At 40.0% G+C, this 22,951-nt stretch overlaps 1 protein-coding gene and 1 pseudogene across 1 annotated transcript in view; one reads left to right on the top strand and one right to left on the bottom strand.

Annotated features, from left to right (window-relative positions):
* The window catches only part of HECW2 (HECT, C2 and WW domain containing E3 ubiquitin protein ligase 2), a 221,801-nt gene that overhangs the window by 131,578 nt on the left and 67,272 nt on the right, over positions 1-22,951 (bottom strand). Inside the window, exons 2-4 of the mRNA XM_029934189.1 lie at positions 13,862-13,969; positions 5,939-6,033; positions 1,130-1,205 (exon numbers count right to left, since the gene is read on the bottom strand). Of these exons, the coding sequence (XP_029790049.1) occupies positions 1,130-1,205; positions 5,939-6,033; positions 13,862-13,969 (279 nt within the window). The remainder of the gene's footprint in view (positions 1-1,129; positions 1,206-5,938; positions 6,034-13,861; positions 13,970-22,951) is intronic.
* Positions 6,876-9,638, top strand: LOC115288652 (annotated as a pseudogene).

Raw genomic sequence — 22,951 nt, 5'->3', positions numbered from 1 at the left:
CAGAGCCTGGAGTCTGCTTTGAATTCTGTATCTCCCTCTCTCTCTGACCCTCCCCTGCTCGCACTGTCTCTCTCTGTCTCTCAAAAGTAAATAAAAAACATTTTTTAAAAAGACTGACTTTCTTAGTGTCTTCTTGACTTTATGACTGCCAATTAACTTTTTTAAATCAGTAGCTTTCAAACTTTTTTGACTGTGATCTACATATGAACATATTTTATTCTGAAACCCAGTATACATATATATAGGTGTGTATATTTTGTGTGTGACAGTTTTCAGTTTGCATAAACTGATGTTCTATGTAAAAATATTTCCCTTTGGTGAAAAACTCTGACTTTTCCCCTCTATTCTTTTTTTAAACTGCTGGATTCAACTAAATTAAACTTTAAAACACAGATAAGTTCTAACTCACAATCTGAAAAGCAGTGCATTTCTATAAACACTCAAGCAATTAGAATATTTCTCTAACCAGAAAATAAAAAAGTTGTCTTCTCAGCTTTGTAACTTTTATGTGAATTTCCCAACAGAAATAGGAATATCCCTTGGCTTATTTTTCCTAGTCTCCAATACTTTCCTTTCTCTGGATGAGCTAAGCATACATGGTTTTCTTTTGTTTTGTTTTTTTAATTTTTAATGTTTATTTATTTTTGAAAGACAAAGAGACAGAGCATGAGTGGGGGAGGAGCAGAGAGAAAGGGAGACACGGAATCTGAAGCAGGCTCCAGGCTCGGAGATGTCAGCACAGGGCCCAACGCGGGGTTTGAACTCACCAGCTATGAAATAATGACCTGAGCTTAAGTCAGATGCTTAACTGACTGAGCCACCCAGGTGGCCCTAAGCACACATGGTTTTCAGTAATCAAAGTTCTCAGGTAGGGTTAGCATATGTTAACATGGTTTTTTTTTAAGTAACTGTATATAGTTATAGTCATTTTATCACTAGAAAACCTGGTGGAAGAAATAATTTCTGAGTTTATATTAGTAATCTAATTTTTCATGGTAAGAAATATACTTGAATTTCCAGAAGTATTACCAAAAAACAAATAACTAGTTCATATATCATATATGAGAATCTGTAGACAGAAGTAATTATACACTTTCAAACTGGACATCATGTTTAAAGACATCCTTACCAGACAACGTAAAGCTAACGAGTTTCCGAGAATGTTGATTTCCGGAAGCACCTCCTTCCATGCCTTCTGCCCCCATCTGCAGAGGAAAAGCACATATTTGATGTTTTACAGGAATATGATGGTACCCAACTTCTTTAGGAACCACATATATTTACAAATTTATTATTTTTTGTATCAAACATGCAATGTAGTTTATGCCTTTCATATGCTGTAAATCTTGGAATCCCAACACAAAAATGCATATTTTCAGAGACAAGAGAAAGAGTTACACCTAAATTTAATCATTACCCTAAATGAAACCAATATGAACTTCTAAATTCCCTGGGATAAGAATCAAACTACTTTATGTCTTTTTATTTCTTTGATAAGAATATAGCTGATATGTAGTAAATGTACTTACATTACTCTTACATTATTGAAATAATAAAATATTCCTTCCAGTTAAAAACCAAACACCAAATTCCGTTAGATTAGGAAAACAGAATAAACGAAACAGGTGATTGATGTCAAACTCATCCACATCCATGTAAAATTTATCCTCTCCTACCAAACATTTCCGAGAGCCCACACGGATGCTCGCTGCCCTTGTAGGCTCCCCGTCCAGTGCTGCGGGTACACGGCCCAGCTACTAGAGTTAGCAGACGTAAGAGTCTGCAGTGCTGCTGTACTGATTACTGTAGTGTAAAAGTTTTCCTGAAGGCTTCTAGGTAAATTATATCTCACTTGAAGCCAGTCATTTATGGACCACCAAGTATGGCAAATTTAGCCTTCCTCTCAATTTATATACAATTAGTGCTCAACTTATGGTACACTAGAAAAAAAAGGTTCCCTGGTTCTCTAACAAAGAAGCCCACAATACCGTAGGAGACTGAAGTGAAGGCAGAATATATTTTGAATAATTGGGAAATAGAGACCACATTTTAATTCTAAACTATGGATTAAACCCTTCCATCTAATCTTTGCAGCACTCCCTCACTTTTCAAAAAATCATACACCACCAAATGCCAACTGGTAGAGCCACTGTGGAAAACAGTATGTGAGTTCCTCAAAAAATTAAAGAGAATTACCATATGATCCAGTAATTCCAGGATGGGATATTTAACCAGGGAAAATAAAAACACTAATTCAAAAAGATATATGCAGCCCTATGTTTACTGCAACATTATTCACAATAGCCAAAATATAGAAGCCCAGGTGACCACTGATAGATGAATGGGTAAAGATGTGGCATATATACAATGGAACATGACTCGGCCATAAAAACAATGAAATCTTGCCATCTGCAACAACATGGATGGATCTAGAGAGTATAATGCTAAGGGAAATAAGTCAGTCAAAGATAGACAAATATAGCACGATTTCACTCATATGTGGAATTTAAGAAACAAATGAACAAACAACAACAAAAAAGACAAACAAAAAAACCAGATTCTCAAACATAGACAACAAACTGATGGTTACCAGATGGAAGTAGGTGGGGAGATGGGTGAAATAGGTGACAGGGATTAAAGGGTGCACTTACTGTAATGAGCACTGAGTAATATATAGAATTGTTGAATCAGGAAACTAATATAACACTGTATATTAACTATACTTCAATTTTTTAAAACTTGTATACCGCTAAGAGATAAAGCTTTACTAATCTAAGCAAAGTTGAGCAATTTAAAAATAAATTCCATTCAAATTTTGAAATATAAATTTCTACTTCCTTTTCCTTTTTTAAATGTTTCTTTATTTTGAGGGAGAGACACACAAGTGGGGGGTGGGCAGAGAGAGAGGGAGGCGGAGAGAGTCCCAAGCAGGTCTTGCACTATCAGCACAGATCCCAACGTGGGGTTCAATCCCATGAACCCATAAAATCATAACCGGAGCTGAAAAGAAGAGTCAGAAGTTTTAACCAAGTGAGCTGCCCAGGCGCCCCTCTACTTCCTGTACCTTAATCAGCACTGTTTTCCATGTGATGTTTTCAAATGTCATCTGCAGTATAGTAGAGTATCATCCAGGTAACTTTATTTTATGTCATCCATAAAACCAACCTCTTGATAAGTCTGAAATGGCTCTCAACAAGTATGTACAGTGTATCCTATCATGTTGTTCCCCTCTGACTCCTTATCCCCAGCTTAACGGGAACAGACACAGCATCCAAGTGGCCAGATAACTGATGGCTGGCTCTGTCTCATCCTGCTTTCACCACACATACCCCTGGACCACAGAGTGATGAACGGCATGAGGTAGTACAGACTGCTATGCGACAGACCCTCAGCAACCTGCCCTCCAAGTCCTGAGTACAGCCTGATAAACCATAGCTTCCTGTCAAATGGACCACACCACCCAATATGATGTGTTCCCTCCAAAAACATGTCTCCTCCTACTAAGCCAGGCTGATGCTAAGTGAGTTAAAGGAGATGAAGAAGATTCATGGTCTGTCTTCACTTACACCTGTTGAAAATGTTATAAGATATTATAGAAACACAAGAAAATGCCTTCAAATTCTCATTTTGAAAATGTAAACCACTGTTTGGCAAAGGCTAATGTAAAACAATTCTCACAGGATTCACAGATAGCATCCTTTACTACAACAGTGGCAAATGCTCCTCTGAAGTAATACTCCATGAATTCAATTTTATCATTCATGACAATAAAGCCAGGAAAGACCAAACATTATCACTAGACATAAGAACATTGGTGATAAGAAACACATCTGCATTTAATGTTTAGAGACAGGTTTTTAAATAAACTCACACTATAGATTCATTCCAGGAAAACCCAGAAGGAACACTGACAACCAAGTATTGAAACAATACATGGTAGTGAGTGATGCTAGCCTTTATTTGTCCCCGAAGCTAAAGGATTTCCTGTTCCAAGTGCCGGAGACACATATTACTGGGTACTCTGATGAATGACAATGACGTCAAAGTACAAATAGCAGAAAAGACGCAACTTTTTTTAATCCTTGATTCATTGCAAAAGGATATATGAAAAAGGACACTACACAATTAGGATAGCAGCTCATTTCCTCCCTTACAGAGGTGCTCAGATGCTTGTTCCAGGACTGGTTCTTGTGTATGGTCATGGAATAATCAAACTAAAGTATCAACGTTGTCAATCAGTCACAATAACTAGACACATGTCATAGAACTAGGTGACCATCATGCTGTGGTAGAAACACAGCACTTATCCCCACCGGGAGGGGTCCCCCAGACTTCCAGTTTTGGACATATACCCAATTGTCTTAGCTGGGTCAGAAATCTATTGACCACCAATTCCATTAGTCAGACTTTGAACAAAAATATTCTACTCTGATTGCCAGAGCTGTATTTATGAAGTTTTTATGGTTCTCTAAAACCTGACTGAAGAAAATTAGTTATCTCCAAACTGCCCACAGGCTTTGACAGAGTAGTCTCAATGCAAAATTAGTGCATGTGATGAGTGTTCACCACGCTGAAAAACCCTGTTGCTTTCAGTGATACCTGATCACTAAAGTTGCTCAAGTCTAAGAAAAGCTGAATCTAGAAAATCATGCTTGGAAGTTATTGTCTAATTTCACACACAGTTACTTTTTCAAAGGTTTTATTATTAAAGATCTCACTTTCCCAGTTTTGTAATTTTTTTTAGAATATTAATTGAAGCATATTCCAGAGCTTAGTATGTGACAGGGAAGATTTCATAATCATTGACTGCTATTCTCCTGGTGACCTTAAAAATCTGGAATAATATGTGTGGATTATTCTTTTAAATTCTAAATTATGTTTACTGCATGGGAACTCAAACATAATTCAAATGAGAGTAGATATTTGGAAACTGATGATTTTGCAAATACTATTCCCTCTACTGAAGTGCTCTTCCCTCCGCCCCTCCCCTTCACCTAAGTAACTCCTTCTCATCCTTCAGATGTCCTGCAAACACACCATATTCAGGGAAGCCTTTGAAGACCTACTTGATCAGGATAAATTCTACTAGTATGTGCCCTCATAGCCCCATTTTACTCCCCCTCATAGTAATTCTCTCTCAAATAAACATAACTTACTTTAATTGATGTCTCTTGTCCCCACCAGACCAGTGAGAGCAAGGACTGGGTTTTTGCTTATCATGTCATCCCCAATGATGGGCGTAATGCTTAATACTTAGCAGGTACCCAATGAATATTTGTTTGAATGAATAAATGGAAAGGAAAGACTTCATGATACACCATTGTTGGGTCTGGACCACTTGCCTATTTCCAAAAATGCATGTATCTATAAAGGTGCACATATGTGGTATATTTGGTATATTTAAGCCCTAGAGCTCAACCCAGCATCTAGGAATCTGGTGCTCAGACCTCCTGAGGGAATAGCGCATTCATGATCCCCATCTCACGCTCTTTGGGGTGAAAGCTTGTTAAGCTGACTGCGGATAGAATCATGCAAGATTTAAATTGCTATTTTTCTCTCTTACTCACTGAGCTTACGTAAATTCAACTCAGGTAAGGTGCAATGCCACCATTTCCTCCCAACCAGTCAGCAGACTAAATTTAGACTACGGTTTAGACTAAATTTGATGGTGTGCTCACTTATTTGCTTCACGAATGGGTTCTCTGAGGAGGTGACCATTGGCAGAATCGTTATAGATCAAATCATATTTTTCCACTGATTCGTATGACGGATCCAGGTAAGCCAGCCTGTAAGTCGTCTCCCCTCCCACAACAGTGCCCACACTGTTATGTGTCTCCTTCTTCTTTGCCCCTCATGGCCCTGCCAGAGCTGCCCTGGCAAGAACAGAAGCTGAGGAGTCCTGAGGCCCTCGTGAGGAAGGCGGCACTGGGGTACTCACCATCACAGCAGGGTTCTTCACGGTGATGCAGGGGGTCGTGGCACGCAGGGCTCCACTAATGCCGTGGTAGTATTTGAAACAGATTTTTATCTCAGCTGCAAATTGATTGGAGAAAAACAGTCATTTCAACACTGAAACCAGTCATTTAGGAATCAGCTGAAGAAATCTGCCACACCCCTCCAGACTCTGAATAATCAATCCCTCTTTTCCAATCAAAGAAATAAACGATAGCAATTCCTGTTTGATTTTACATAATTCTTTGAAATTTTCTATGAATATCCCAACTACATGAGAAAAGTAATGCACAAAACAACAACCAAAATATGTGTAGTGTAGGGATGAGAACAGCCACCATTTACTGAGGCACTCCCCAGCACACCAGACACCATGCTTTGTCTCTGCTCATGTTGTTATTTGATCCCCACTTCAACCTTGGGAGGCAGAAATTCCCGTCCCCACATTACAGAAGTGGTCCCCACATTACAGAAGTGTCGAGGTTTGCAGAAGGTCAAACAAACAGGAAATGACAGAGTCAGAATTCCAATCCAGTCTGTGTGACTCCAAAGCCTTCACTCCTAGCCTCTCCAAAATAAACCACCACTGTCCATGGAAATAGCAAAAAAGCAGTCTAACAGAGTCAGAAAGAATACTGTATTGATTCTGTAGTGATAGGGAATCTGTATTTTAATTTTTCAGACAACTTCGATGCAATCACTAGACAGGGATCAAATTTAGGAGCCACTGGTATACAGATATATAAATATATAGATATGGATAGGTAGATAAATGGATGGATGGATAGAGACATATATATACCTCTCTCCCCACAGGAGCACATGTGTATATGTACACACTCACACATACAAAATTTGAGCTTGATAAAAAGCAATACAAATGCCAATGATTGATTCAGAAAGTAATTAGAATTTCAAAGACCATGAAGCCAAAATGTGTTGAAGATAAAACCTACAACCAGGAGAATTTCTCTGTATACAGAGTATCTGAGTCACTGTAGTGTCACTGCAGAATGCCTTTTCCCCAAAGTGTCATTTAACACAGGCAATGCTGCTGATGGACAGGCACCAGGGAAGAGTCGCAGCCTTCAGGAGTGGGGTTCTGCTCTCAACTGAGTCACCTGGATTATTAAAGTGGGGCCACTAGATGGATTTTCCCAAAGAAGTTACTCTTCTACCAACTCTCCTGACTGCACAAAATGATCCCCTACGGTGTATTGGTTTGCCTCTTTTAAGAGAAAGATATAATGCTTTAAAAATATCATTTTAGAAATTTATATAGGATTAGGAATACTATATACAGAAATATAAAATTATATTTTCCCATCAATGACAAAATGTTAAAGCTTAAAAAATTATCTTTGTCATGAGGGAAAATACTGGGTGTTTCCATTGTGCACGATAATCACAGTGCAGTGATTCGCAATGTGGTTAGCATCATCAAGCAAAAGATTTTTACCACATACCCGTCACAATATATGCCAGACAGTGCAAGAGAATCCTAGAAAAAGTTCTGGTCTAACAGGTGTTTTATCGTGTAGCTGTTAGGATGACAATTACAGGAAGGGCAAGCACTAAAAAGGAAGAGCGGCCAGGGAGCAGAGTGTGGAGACCACGGAGAAGTGAGCGATGACAGTGGAGGCCGGAAAGACCTCATGGAACAAACAGGTCTGGACTCGAGCTTACACATGAGACAAATGGGGATGATTAAAGGTAGGGGTGGTAAAAGCAGGGAACAGGATTATTCATGCTGGGTTTAAGGAAGAGCAAGATGACTTGCACAGGAATTCTAGCTGCACTGTTACTTCGCTTGCCTGGGAACAGCTCTGCAAAGGACTTTCCCAAACATTAACACAAGCTTTTGGTTATTATTGAAATAGTAACAGTTGTATAGGTCTGAGCAAACCTTCCTCTCCCACTTGCTTTCTTCCAAGATCAATAGCATGTATCCTACAAGAACAAATGCTTGGTGATGTGCGTGAGGATTGAATTCTGCAGGCATGAGCTCATTAGGATCACACTCAAAATGCGGAGAATGAGCAGCCTGTGAATCTGCCTGCGGTGGCACCTCATAGATCAAATCAGTGGTAAGTGAGAGAGTAGCTTATTTTTCCACAGAGACAAGTGCATTATTATAAGACATCCTCCCCTAGTTCCCGCTCAAGTTAGGATGCTATCTCTTCTTTTGTAAGGTTTTAAGAGGCAGCTAGGTAATCGATTATGAGACTGAAAAAAAAAAAGTGACTGCTGATTTTGGTTTGTAGGATGTTGATAGCCAGGCCTGCTTGGCTAGTGAAACCATTTTGGGTATTATTTATTCCTTGCTATAACAAAAATCTCCAACCCCAGTGGCAAATTAGAATTGCTGAAACTCTAATAAGATGAACTGGTTCTGATTTGCTCAGGACAGATTTTGTGGGCACGATCACCAAAACATGATAGAGGTAATGGCTTCATAATGCTTCAAGGCTAGATGCAAAGCCAAGGGGATGTGCACAGATCACCCATCATAGAACCAAACACACAGGCGGGTCATCAGAAAGAACGACACGGGACTGGACAGAGCTAGTTGTTTGCCGGGGACTGACACAAGCTGGCTCCTCCTTCAGCAGAACACCAGTGATGACAGACTTCCGCCCCTAAAATGCAGCAACTCTCCTCCCTGACAGGGTGGGAGCGTTCCTCTTCAAATATTAGTGCTTTATGGGGTCACTCAAGATTTTTTTAAATGGTGTTACTAATGAAATCTCCTCTGAGTGAGAGAAAAGAGAGAGAATAGCATTCTGATTGATGTGCTTAAACACTTTAATTGTGGAAAGAGGTAATGTAGAATACTCACAAAGGGTGGAAAAGGGGAACTGGCATCCATGCTTCTACTTTAGCTACAATCTGTAAGCACTCACTGCACGAGAAAAACAAAAAGCTACCTCTGAGAAAGAGATACAAGGAAAGGTAAAAGTAAATACATGAGTGATGACCGAGCGTCAGGTAAGGGAAGAGCCCACTGTGGCACCAGCCAGCCCTGTGCACAGGCAGGAGAGACAGAGGACTACAGAGCAATGCATGATCCCATGTTCCTGAGAACGGGTTCTCCACAGCCTGATGTGGCAGCCAACAGCTCCTACTGGCCTCTGATTATAGAAATAAATATATTAAAATATGCACATATGTATATATAAAGCAAGAGTATTTTATCAAAAAAATCCACTTTTTATAAAAAGCGTGTTGGCTTGCTTGTTAGGGCCTGGTTGGTCCAGTGATAGTGGAGGCGGGGAGGGGGGGGGGCTGGGGTCTAAGCACTTGTGTCCTGGGTCCAAGAGGCAGCATGGAGGTGCCACCCCAGGTTCGGACATCTCCCTGCACAACTTCAGCACAAGGCTGTGGGAGCAGCACATGCACTTCCGCATCACGCGCCTAACAAACTGGCCCTTCCTGTGAGTGGGGGCCACACTGCCCCTGCGCAATCTCGCTGTGGCCCTGTGCAGCCACTGTGATCCCATCACTGGGTCTACCTCCCTCCTCAGAGACACTTGTGGCATGACCTCCACTGACCTTGCCCAGCGTTGAGCCAGGAAGACCAACGAACAGGTGTGTCAGCTATAACCTTCAAAACACAGATAGTAACCTCACATTCCCTGTAAAACAGGATCAAGGAAGAAATGGAGGCTTTTCTGGAAAAGTTCTAGCAGAGTGGCAAAACTGAGAATTTGTAACTTATGTACAATATACATTTAAATAAATTGACTGAATTAGAAAAAAAAAAGCATGTTGCCTCAGAGGGCAGCAAGGCAGGAGAAAGGTGAGGAGGCCTTCCACATGAGCCTCTAAGGGCCCTGGCATTGGCTGGGCCCGTTCTAGCCTGGGAAGGAAGGAAGAAAGCACCACCCACATGGCATCTTCCCCTCTCAGAGGTCCCTTCTGAATGGCTAATATTACGGAATTACAGAAATATATTTTGGTGCCTTTCCGTAATCTTCAGGATACTCTCATATAAAGATTTACTACAATGAAGACTTGGCAGCCTCTATTTAAATGCTGACAAGACAGAGAAGCTACTTTATTTTCAAATTTTTAATTTACTAATTTTAATGAAGACATCACCCAGAACACAGGTGTGACAATGCCATCACCTCTGCGGGGTGATGGGAGGGGGACTGTCATGAGATGTGACCTTGGGCTTGTTTGGGGCGGGGGGAGGGGAGGTCGGAGGTGGAGGGGAAGATGAACAGGGTTTAGGAAGTTATCTGTGCTCTTAAGTAAAGGGGTTTCAATAATTACATGATTCTGACATTGCATTTTTAAATTTTTTTAAGTTTATTTATTTTTGAAAGAGAGAGAAAGCACAAGAAGGGGAGGGACAGAGAGAGAGAGGGGAGGACACAGGGCCTGAAGCAGCTCCAGACTCCGAGCTCTCAGTGCAGAGCCAATGTGGGTCTTGAACTCACAAACCGTGAGATCATGACTTGAGCCAAAGTCTGCTGCTTAACCTCTTAAACGACTGAGCCACCCAGTGACATTTAACCAACTGAGCCAGCCAGCCAGCCCTGGCACTGCATTTTTAAAGCATTCAGTCTGTTTCTGGGTTTGTATATGAATAAAATATTTTCAGACAGGTTGAATGGAGCTGGTAAAAGTGGTTGCCTTTGGGCAGGGGAAACTGATGACTGGGGCATTGAGTTGAGGAGATACTTGGACCTTTGGATCCTTTTTTTAAATGTTTTATTTATTTTTGAGAGACAGCGTGCATGAGTGGGGGGGAGAGATGTATGAAAGCACTATACCATTTATACAAATAACACTGTTCTGATACTATCCTCGATGATCACAAAGCAGTTTAGCACACAGCAATGAAGTGTACTATTCCCAAGCTCAGTCGTTGATCCAGGACTTAGTGAGTTCCTGGAATAGTGTGGCACACATGTGGCACACACGTGAAATATTTCAGGATGGCTGGGGAGAGAGAGGGAGACAGAAGAATAGAAGAAATGAGAAAAGCAGGTCTGAGTGAATGAATGAATGAATGACCACAGTCTATGAAAGATTACAAAGAATAACAGAGCCATTGTAGCATGACGAGGCAACTTTGAATCCTCTTAAATTTCAAAACGCAAGACGCATCCTGCAAAGATGACCCATTCAGCTTCTGCAGGCATAAGCTCTTCTAAGGACTTTTTGACAGTTTGATGACAAGTAGGTGCAGAGGAAGCTGATCCTCCTCTCCAGGGCCTAGGAAGGTCATGTGCCCAAAATTACACCTGTCTTTGTCCTTCAAATTCATTTAAGCAGGCCCTGTAATAATAGAAGTCTGGGCTGCCTGCCTCCTCTGGGGGGTTTTCCAGACAAACTAAAGCCATCCTTACATTCAGAAATAGTTTAGATGGGGCTCAAATCAAGGTTTGCCCATGAACTTAGAGCAATCTTCAGAAAAGTTTAATTTTATTTTGCCTGAACCTCTGATGAGCTAAAGATAAATTTTCTTTCTGAAGATGAAAGCAAAAGTTTTTAAATGTCTCAAGTTTTCGAGATCAGAGGTTGAAAATATAGAAGCTGTCTAACCCCTCCTCACCCAACGTTTTTAGAAGCGCCACACCATCAGCTCCAGAGGTCCAAGCAAAATTTCATTGTGCTGGGGAGTCCCTTAGGTCTGCTCTGGCTGGATATGGGGTAATAAGTAAATAAATAAATAAATAAATAAATAAATAAATAAAGTCTAAAAGACACAGACCACATACACTACGAAGGACTCAGGGAAATACCACCTTAGGTTTTTACAATAAAAGGATTAGGATGTGTGTTGGAAGAGGCCTCATTCTGATTAATGAAGACAAATTTATTCTAAAGACAAATCTTCTGTAATTCTCATTCACTGTCTTGGATTTTAACATACACGATTTTTCTTAGTCCTTAATAAAATACATTGCTGAATATTACCAGTTTTATATTCATGATACACAGCATCTCCAGTTTTGTGTGTAAAGAATTAATATGGAATTTAGAGGAGAAAATAAAACAACACCTACTCTTTCCTTCATTCCCAAGTCCTAGTTTCAATGTCAAGTTTATTTTTATTAAATACTAGAGTGAAGCATAAAGAAAAACATTCACAGAGATATTAGGATCCTGACCAGCCAGGACATTACAAATCTCTAACTCTTTGGGGAGGAGAAATAAAATCAATCATGGCATATGAAATACCTGCAAGTGGGATTTTTCACATATAATGTTCTAAATTGTAACAGCATGTGATACTAACTTCTTTCCCGGTGTTCACCTGAGCCCCACAGTATGAGGCTACACACTCCATCCAGAGGCAATCATTCCTAGCAGGCTGCCATTTTGGAAGGAACACGAAGGTTGGTTTTACCTTTTCCCGTGAAATTCAGTTGGCAAGATCCTCCACTACATCAGCTTCTTAAACCCTGGCATCGTTTCAAAGAGGAATCACACTGAATGAAAGTAAACCCATTCCATTTTCCCCACTTATTTTTCTTATTAATAGACTGTACTGCCAGCTGGGCCAAATGTTAGAAAGTAAAGAAAAGTAGAAATAAGCAAGAAAAATAAATCACCCATAATCTTACCTCCTAGCAAACAACCCATGATCACATTTTGGCAAATCTCCTTCCAGACTTTTCCCTATATGTTATGGTATTAGTTATAATTATTTTGTGTGTATCTGCTTTTTCCCCCCTCACTTATTGATAGCATGAACATTTTTCCTTAAAAACTACATTCCCTTTAGGTTTTCAAGAGACTCTAGCCAGATACTACACTACGAAAAACAGATAGTTCTTAAGGGAGAGAAGCATGATTAGAGAAAGTTATGAAATGCTGACCTACCAGTAAGGACGTGGAAGAAATTACCTAATATCTTTGATGGCAATTCAAAGTAACAGTTGTTAATCTTTGAAAAGAGCTTTTCATATTATAAAAATTTATATACATTAATAAAAGTGTGCTTGTAACGGGTTCTCATTTAATCACGCCTTACTTTATATTTTAAGGTTTAATAAGTACCATCCTTCAGTACTAATATCCACATACACACTCTCTCATATTAAATCTCTTTAACATCAAAAAGTTAATTCAGTAAACAACCCATAAAATTTTTAAATAGCTCACTTTTCTACGTTAATGAAGAACTGTAATTGTAAAAGTTAACTTGAACCACTCAGTAAATCGTGTATTCATTCACACTTCTACCTGTTCTATAAGAATGTATCTACCATGTTCTCAATAATATTAGTGGCAAATATAAATACTTTCCTTCACCCTAAATAAAAAGAGATAAGCTATTTCTGTGAGCCATGTACTATATATAAACATTTGTATTTGCAAATAAATACAACATCAGATCAACTGAGTAATGGCTGAGTTACCTGCAGCCTATTTCTGATTCTTAAAACTGACCTCTAGGGCAGTATGCCCAGACTCTCTCATTCAGTTGTAAAGACAAGGACCTGAATGCAATAGTTATTTCCACTGCTGGGAAAAATAATAGCAAAGTGTTCTAAAGGCAAATAAATTTCTTAAGTTAACTGAAATCTTGAATTATTTTTTCTCCTCCCTGAAGTTAATATTAATTACAAATATAGATACAAGCATATATAAAAATGTGCAAAGTATTAAAATAACTATACATGGTTTATATACCATGCATTCACAAGATATATGTAATGTATATGTGTATATATACACACACATATATTTACATATACTTTATTCAAAATGGGTGAACATTCTCTAATGAGCATTTTCTAAAAAAATGTATTTTGCAGTTTGATAATACATGGCATAAATATGTAAATCAGAGCCAGAAACTTTTATAATAAATCAGACAAGACTCCCTAGATTTCTGTATATTTATGGATGTTCAGTAATGAACTTCTATTTCTCGCTGAGTACTTACGTTCCATGAAATAGGGCCCAGGCTCAATTCTCCACACGATTTGTCCTTTTTGGGTTCCAGTCACACCCCTGTTTTTAGAATCCCAGAAGTTGGCTGGAGAATTCTCATCTGGAAAAACCAAACAAACACTTTTTCAGTTTAATCACAACCTGTGTGTCCTCTCTTAGCTCAAAGACTAACACTAGATCTAAAATAAAAGGGGGAGGGGAAGATAAAGGAGGAAAAAAAGATAAAGGGGGAAATATTAATGAACACTATTATTAAGGCCCAGGTCCAGCAGATTATTACCTTGCATTTCTGTCCTTGCACTGATCCTGGGGAACTGGGGAGCAGGTGGAAAGAAGTTGGCAATTGTGGGCTTGGCCCAGTGAATCAATGTTGCCAAAAGCCAAAACAGGGAAGCACACAAGTTACAACTACTGAAGCGTCAATGGTGAGCTGATATATAAGAAAGGAGTTGGGTGCGCTCCCATCTATAAAATCCTATATAAAAAAGAAAGGAGGGGCAAAACTGAGAGACTATAATAGAACTCCACATGGCATTTAAAACAGGGGGTGTTAGGCTATGAAAATGAGTGAGACACAGTGTGGTTTTGCTATGAGCAGTGTTCAGGAGACACCAACCAAGCCATGATGTCTGCTAGGATAATCTTTTACAAAAGGCCAGGGGCCATAAACCTCAAATGATACAAGAAAAGGAGAGAAAGAATGTTTAGGCTTTTGTATGGATAGAAAGGATAGTAACCTGAAGAATCAGTCCGACAGCAGCATTTCCCAAGCTTTCTGACCTCCTGGCACACAGAAAACAGTTATATTTGTAGGACACACTGGGATAAACGAAAGAGATGCTTGTAACATAAAGGGCAGGTGGGGACCCTCTGGCTGTGCCCAGCTCTGCCCCCTCAACATAAAGGCTGAAAGGATTCATATCCTGTAGTTGGCCCACATCACACTCGTTTGAAGTTCTGTCCTAGGGCCTAGAATTGAAAATAAAACTAAAAACAGGAAAGGAAGACCATTCAGAGTTTTATAGGTACCTACTGGCCTTTAAAGTAAGATATTTTCATTTGTTACTCCAATTCCCTTTCCTAGGAGGAAAGATTACAGATATACTTTAACTGAGAGTGGGGATAAACTAGACATGGTGAAGTAAGAGCTACACTAAAAAAAAAAAAAAAAAAAAAAAAAACCCGTAAAGATGGAGAAAAGGTCCTAAGCTCAGGAATAGGCCTGAGAAGGCCCCCTCCCTCCAAAAGGTGGCTCAGTCAGTTAAGCATCTGACTCTTGATTTCATCGCAGGTCATGAGGTCATGGTTTCATGAGTTCAAGCCCCACTTTAGGTTTTGTGCAGACCCTGCCTGAGATTGCCCTTCTCTCTCTCTTCTCCCTCCTCTCTTGCTCCTGTGCTCTGTCTCTCCAAAAATAAATAAACCTAAAAAAATAAAAAAACCTCCCTTTTCTTTTCATGCTTCTGAGCATGAAAGAACTAGAAACGTGGGCCATAGTGAGAGGTCAGATAATCCAGCTCTGAGAGATTTGTCTCTGTCTGTGGTTTCAATTGGAGCCTACTATTTTCCTCGTGTTCATCAGCCAAAGAACTCTAGGAGGAAAGGTGCTCCCATGCCAACTGCATCCAGCACATTGGAAGTTAAAGATTCTTTCCGTGAAAGGCCAAGAAGGAGCCACTGTTCTTTATAAGAATGGAAAAGCATAACCTCTCAGGCCGTCGCCTGCTCTCCTAGACGGACAACAGAAGGCAAACCACTCCATTCCATCACAGCAGTATAACAACAATGCCAATATTTGTTAATGTTTACTTTTGAGAGAGAGAGAACACATGCAGGGGAGGGGCGGAGAGAGAGAGGGAGACACAGTGTCTGAAGCAGGCTCCGGGCTCTGAGCTGTCAGAACAGGGCCTGATGCGGGGCTCAAACCCAAGAGCTGTGAGATTTAAAAGGCAATATTTAAAAGGCAATCACCTAAACCTGGTTGTGAAAGATGTCACGTGGCTCCTCAGGGCGGATCTTGATCAGTGCCTATCCACAGAGCTTCTTTCTTGCCAACTAAATCCCAATTTTATCCAAGGAAACAATGTTTCCAGTTAAAAATTTCTCATCTCATTTTCATCTCTCCAGAATTCCTTGCAGCTAAGGGTAGTATGTGGTCCAGTTATGGTCAATGAGACATAAGTGGGAGTCTACTGGATGGGACTTCTGGGAAAGCAATCATTTTCCTGATTTAAAAAAGGACAGTTGGTGTCAGGATGGCTGAGTGGTCTAAGGTGCCAGACTCAAGCTTCCAGTTCCCTGATTAAAAAAAGGACAGACTTGGGGCTCCTGGGTGGCTCAGTCGGTTAAGCGCCCTACTCTTGATTTTGGCTCAGTTCACGATCCCATGGTTTGTGGGATTGAGTCCCACACCGGGCTCTGCACTGACAGTGTGGAGCCTTCTCAGGACCTCTTTCTCTGCTCTTTCCCCACTCAAAAGGACAGACTCGGTAATCTTTTTTTTTTTTTTTTTGCTCTTCCCTCTCCCCTCCTCTTGGATGAGAACCATACACTAAGGATGGCAGAACAAGAAGTTAGAAGTAACCATGATGAGTCCTGGAGCCCTGAACCACCTGCCCTTAGACTTCTTGCTACCTATGCAAAAATAAATTCCTACCTGGTGAAGCCCCTGTGGTTGGGTTTCTGTTACTTGCAGTTTAACACAGAAATACCTACCATGGTAAGAATCAACCAGTGATTTAGACTCATCATGTCTGACTTGACCTAGAATCCCCGTGACTGCATCACTGCTTTGCACTAGACAATGAAGGTACTTGCTGCCTTTCTAAAAGATAGTTTAATGTGCAGAGCTGCTTAGGTGGAGAGAATGATTCTCACGTTTTTGCAAATAAATGTACTACTCTTTAGCTATTTGGTCACTTGGAAGACACAGAAAGCTGATGCTGCAAGGAATAGAATATAGGCATAGGGAGTCAACGGTGCACAGATATTAAATATGCTCCAAAAAACGTGGCTATGCACATAACACATTTCCGAAAATACTGTTGTGATAGTTTCCTGTTGGGGCCTCAGGAAAGATGAAGTAGCATTACATCTTGTTTTAGGGAGCAATCGGCAGGATCACAGCGATAAACAGCAGCAGCAAAAAAATCGTACTTTTAATGAGAACCCACACTAAAGTTTGCACTTCTGCTGTTACTCACCTTTTCTCCCAAAGCCATCAGGTAAGCCAAACAAAGTACACATTTTTTTAAGCTTATTTATTTTTGAGAGAGAGAGGGAGAGAGAGAGAGCGAGAGAGCGAGAGAGCAAGAGAGAGAGAGAGAGAGAGAGAGAGAGAGAGAGAGCGCAAGCAGGGGAAGGGGAATGGAGAAAAGGGGACAGAGGATCTGAAGCAGGCTCTGCATTGACAACAAAGAACTTTGAGATCATGACCTGAACCAAAGTCTGCCACTCAGGTGCCCTGAACTACACATTTCTGACACAAACTTGGGAAAAAGGACCACTGAGAAGCAGAAATAGAACGGGAGATGGTAATGGGATGCGAACTATTGTAAGTGGTCTGAGTCCCAAACAGAAAGTGATGCCTGAGCTACGCATCACTTACATGCTTCCTGGAAAAAGAAGTTTGACAGAGAACCAGTGTAGGCATCTCTTGTTCTAAGACGGGTCACTAATAACTCTTTCCCAGCCACATCCACTTCAAGGTAGAAATACTGTACCATGTGAATAGGAAATAAGGGAGAATAGGAATGGGTGATTGCTTCCAAGACTTTTGACCAGGAAACAGATCTAGAGCATCAATTTTTTAAAAAACGGGAGAGGAGGAGGTGACTCTTGATTTTGGCTCAGATCATAATCTCACACTTTGTGGGTTCAAGCCCCATGTCAGGCTCAGTGCTAACAGCACGTGGCCTACTTGAGATTCTCTTTCTCTCTGTCCTTTCTGCACACACGTGCACAAGAAACAGATCTAGAGTTATGTATTCAAACCTTTTTTTTAATGCTTTTTATTTATTTTTGAGAGTCAGAGAGAGAGACAGTGCGAGCAGGGGAGAGTCAGAGAGAGAGGGAGACACAGAATCTGAAGCAGGCTCCAGGCTCTGAGCTAGCTGTCAGCACAGAGCCCGACACGGGGCTCGAACCCACGAACTGTGAGATCATGACCTGAGCCGAAGCTGGACGCTTAACTGACTGAGCCACCCAGGTGCCCCTAGAGTTACCTATTCAATTTACCCATCAGCTCCTGTAGGCTGGGATAAGCCATATACCTCTGACTTCAATTCCCCTCATTGGTTCATAGGTGATGTAGACAACTCCATTTGGTTAAATTTATATTTAAAGAAAAACAGACTATGCCCTTGAAGCAAAATGCTAAAAATGTACCATGAGTATTCAGGCTCATACAGAACTCAAACGTCCCATATATGATGAGTAATGGGTCAGAATTAGAATGAACAGGCCCAGAGCATAAGTTTGATGAATCTGATTTAAAATGCAACAGCAAGACACCATCCTGTAAATCTCCATAGGAAAGATCTTATTTCCCACCAAGCATAGTGTCTGTCACATAGAAGATACTCAAGTTGATTAATATTGTTTATTCTGGATTGAAATTTTTCTCTGATGAGATTATGTTCCTGATAATTCATTATCCCTGACAGATACAAGCACTCCTGCCATCGAGTGGCAGCTACCCTTAATTGAAAATACCAAGTCCATATAAATAAACCAGTTTAGGGGCAAACAGTACAAATTATTTTGCTACAACTATCACAACCTCCATCACTACCACAGTTGCTACTGCTGCTAGCTAGCACAACTCTGGCCCAACCTTGGTCACGCCATATAAATAACACTAGAATGACTCATACCTTTTCTTTATTTCAAGAAGACCAACGTTAATTGGTCCCTCAGAGTAAATTTCATTCCTTAAGTAGGTTAACACTTTGTTTAGGTTGCAGTCAATTCTAGTCTAGACCCAGAACCTTTTCAGTAACAGTATTTCTATGCTGAGATCTATTTTTCATGGGTATCTGAGGACAGTATATTTTTTCCCAGATTATATGAGTTATGAGTTATTCTTATTCCCCTCATCTAACATGTATATTAGGTGATTTGATCTTTTTTGGTCTTTTTTAAATGTCCCTACTCCAAATAAGAAAAATAGCTGAGTATAAAATGTTATACCAAAGAAAGGGTTCTAAATCCCTAATGAATATAATGTAGACATAATTATAAATCTATTTCTTTCCCCACTGAGTAAAGGTTCTGACTGATCAAAGAAATGCTGTTGGCCTTTAAAACCAATTATCAATTGTTGCATTTATACTTAGTTACTTCCTTTCTCCATTTCTCTTAACAATTATTCAAATCTGTCCAATCTCTTACTTGGAGCAGGATACCATCCAAAACACAGAGAACATTAGGTCTCATCTCCCTAATGCCATCTTTTCTGGGTCCATACCTACTCCTTGCCTTCTTTTACAGGGTTCTACCCTGTTATGGTGGAGGTTTTGACCCAATCCTCTCTGTCAATCACCTTCTCTCACCTTAATGTTTAGCTTCTTCCTTTCAACTTAAAAACATGTCAGCTTCTGTGAGACACACTCTTCTGGTTTTGCTTTTGCTCTTTGAATATTACCTTCCTTGTTCCCTTTCCCATCCTCCTTCTTATTTCCCTTTCTACTAGCATTCAAGTGTCTGTTTTCCAACTGAAACAGTCTATTTTCTAGGAGTGCATATTCTAGAGACTTAGGTAACTTTCAGGCTGGAATATAATTACAAAAGAGAAACACTGAAGATGTTTAATTCATGTACCTAAATACCTTCTCTAAATCTAATTTTGTTTGTTAGAGTTTATATAAAGTTTGTCCACTCATGTCTCATATGTCTTCTTTGTTCTCTTACAAGTCTAGGTGGCAGTACATTTTCTTTAAATAGAAAAGCAAAGTACGCACACACCAAAAAAAAGCCCTAAAATCCTTTTAATATAGTTTTATATCTATCTGTTTATGAATATTATAGAACACAATCAGGAAAACGTGAAAATTTTCACTCTTGCCTATTTTAGTAATTCATGATATTTTTGCAAAGTGACTTCATTTAGTGTTTTTTTAAAATTACTCCTTAGGGTTCTTTCAATTTATCCTGTCATTAGTACTGGAATTAATTCCATTAAATCTGATTCTCCAAAGAAGAAATAAATAAAGTGTTTGAACCCAGAAAACAAAGGCATTGAGATAGAAGATCACACCACATATAATTCTCTTATCTATATTGTATAGTGGTGGCTCAGAGAATTTTCTCAGATCTAAATAATAAGGTCAGAAACAGGCCCCTTCTCCTTAATTAAAACCACATTATCTTTAGGCGGAACACATTGGGGTCTTAAAATCTCTATAAGCAGACTTACCAACACCTACTGCACATTCCCTCGGTCACCAATCATCATTGGCTTCCCTCCCTTTGGCTAAGTGATTCACCATAGCAATGATAACCCATCTCCGTTACTCACAATGAATATCCTGCAGGCTTCATTTAAAACACAGATTCCTGCGCTTCCCTTCCAGAGATTTTGGTTCAGTAGGGTTGAGTCAGAATGCAGGAATTGGGCTTCTAGCAAGTACCCCAAGGAGCTGATTCTGATACAGATACCACAAAGACCACACAGGGTAAAATTCTGTGCCATGGTTATTTCCAGGGATATTGAACAATCACAGCAATGCTGTGGACACTGGACATGTCTTTGACTACGGTCCCTCCAATTTGCCAGTTTGTGCATTCATTCATTCATTGAAAAGCATTTATTGACTGCCTACTATAGAGTATAAGAAACACCCATTTCCTGCCATCAGGAGTTCACAGTGTGGTGAGGGAAGACTGGCACATAAGGTATAATGCAATGTCAAGAATGCTATGACTGAGGTGAACATACTTTATAAAGCATAAAAGAGGAAGAGAAGAGGAATAATTATGAACCCCTGTGACTGTGTGTAATTCATATGACTTGGGATCTACCAAGTTCGATGTCTCTTTAGGAGGCACATATGGAGATATCCTTAGGGAGATCTACACATTTAAGCCAGTCATTAAGGTGTCTCATCCATTCCTTTGCTTCACTGCTCCACAGTCATATTGCTTTACCTTCCAGGTTCATTTCTCAGTACTATGAATGGTCATCAGAAGTAACAAACAAGTGGCCATGTTTAGAGCTGAATTCAGTGGCAGAAGTTACTGATGCTGCCTGGGCTCCAGGATGTTATCTTTTTCGTCCTTAGAAAAGTAAGATTAATTATATTAATGTACAACACGATTGTAAAAAGTAATTTAAATACCGAATTCTCTTTTTAAATGCCACCAAAAGCTAAAATAATGTAAGCAGACAGACTTAGATTTTTTTTTAACTCTTCCTTCCCCATAATATTTCATATACAGAGATTGGTGTGAAAAATTATTTTTAAAAGATAAATTTTTTTCCTGTATATGATTTTTGGATTCCAGAAAATTTCCTCTGAATTTTAAGAGAATATATAGGAGACATGACCAGACATCTCAAACATATCCAAACATAATTTGGATTTGGAAATGTTTCTATGACTATGTTAATATTTCCAACACATGCATATAGTGCTGGAGATAAAATATGAACAAAAATGTATACATATATATTCAAAGCCCTCACTCGTCTATCAGTCAACCCAGGAAAGTTAAGAAAAGGTGAGGAATTTTTTGAGAAAGAAGCCATGTGACAGATTGTGCCAGAGAAATGAAAAATGATGCTTGCAAGTTTTATTTTGCTTTCAAATAATCCCTCCCCACATTTTCTCACAAATGGCATAGACACCTAAGTTGTTTTAAAGTGACTGAATATAACTACTTCCTCTGATTAGATCACACAGGGGCCTGGTCTGTTCTGGTTACACTTGAAAATTAGATGTCCTGGGATTTGTGATTTAGAAAGCGATATTAAGCTCTGATTTGAATCAAAATGATCACTATAGATCTGGGCAAACAGCACACCTTCACAGGGACTGTTTCACTTTTTTTTTTTTAACAATTTTGCAAAATTCTTGCAAAAATTTTTGCAAATTTTTTAATCAGAATGTTCTAGGCAGGTTATGGAATCCTGCTGCTGCAATGTGATAGGAAAACTCTTGACAATGACTTTGGGATCTGAACTACATTGCAAAGTAGGGGTGAGTCTTTACCACGGGTTGCATTACACAGAGCACCAATCTTATGAAACACTATGAGAATTTACTAACAAACTTCCTCATGAATTCGCAAGCGTGGCATTAGTTTTAACCCAGTCCCCCTAGATGCCCATTCATTACACTAAAGCTCTCTCGGGTTGAAAAAAAGAGTGAGTGTCAGATCAGTCCTGATACCACACCGCCAGCTGAGAACATGCCCACTAACGACTATATGCCCGCTAACGACTACCCAGGTAGGTAGTGACCTGACTAGCTATCTTCCTATAGGTACCAGAAAGATTTGCTGATTCTAACGTGCCAGAGATGGGAGAAAAAGGCTCAGCACACCACAGGACAAAGAGGCAACAGAGGTTGAGAAGGGCTGATGACAAGTCTGTAAGGTCTGGCCTTGGGGACACGTGTGCACTGAAAGGCATGTGTATCGCTGCACTGGCAGGTGGGGTGGGTGCACATGTGTTGATTCAAGGCCACACACCTGCAAGCATGAGAGAAATGTTTTATGGCTGTCTCCTCTACGGCAGGCCTTCCACCAGGGGTGGGGAAGCCCAACCTGGAGAATGTGAAATCTTTCACTAGATCCACACTGGGTGATACAGCAAATTCCTGAGCACACCCCTGAGGGGGCCTCTTGAACATTCACACCTCCAGATATACTGGAAAGAGGCAAGATGCTCTGCTAAACAGCTTCCTATTTAAAATACCTAATCACTCATCATCAGGGAAACACAAATCAAAACCACACTGAGATACCATCTCACACCAGTCAGAGTGGCTAAAATGAACAAATCAAGAGACTAGAGATGCTGACGAGGGTGTGGAGAGACGGGCATCCTCCTACACTGTTGGTGGGAATGTAAACTGGTGCA

The sequence above is a fragment of the Suricata suricatta genome, chromosome 3 (assembly GCF_006229205.1).
Source record: "Suricata suricatta isolate VVHF042 chromosome 3, meerkat_22Aug2017_6uvM2_HiC, whole genome shotgun sequence".
NCBI lineage: Eukaryota > Metazoa > Chordata > Mammalia > Carnivora > Herpestidae > Suricata > Suricata suricatta.
Note: the sequence above shows the minus strand (reverse complement) of the source record. Positions and strands in the feature narration are given on the sequence as shown.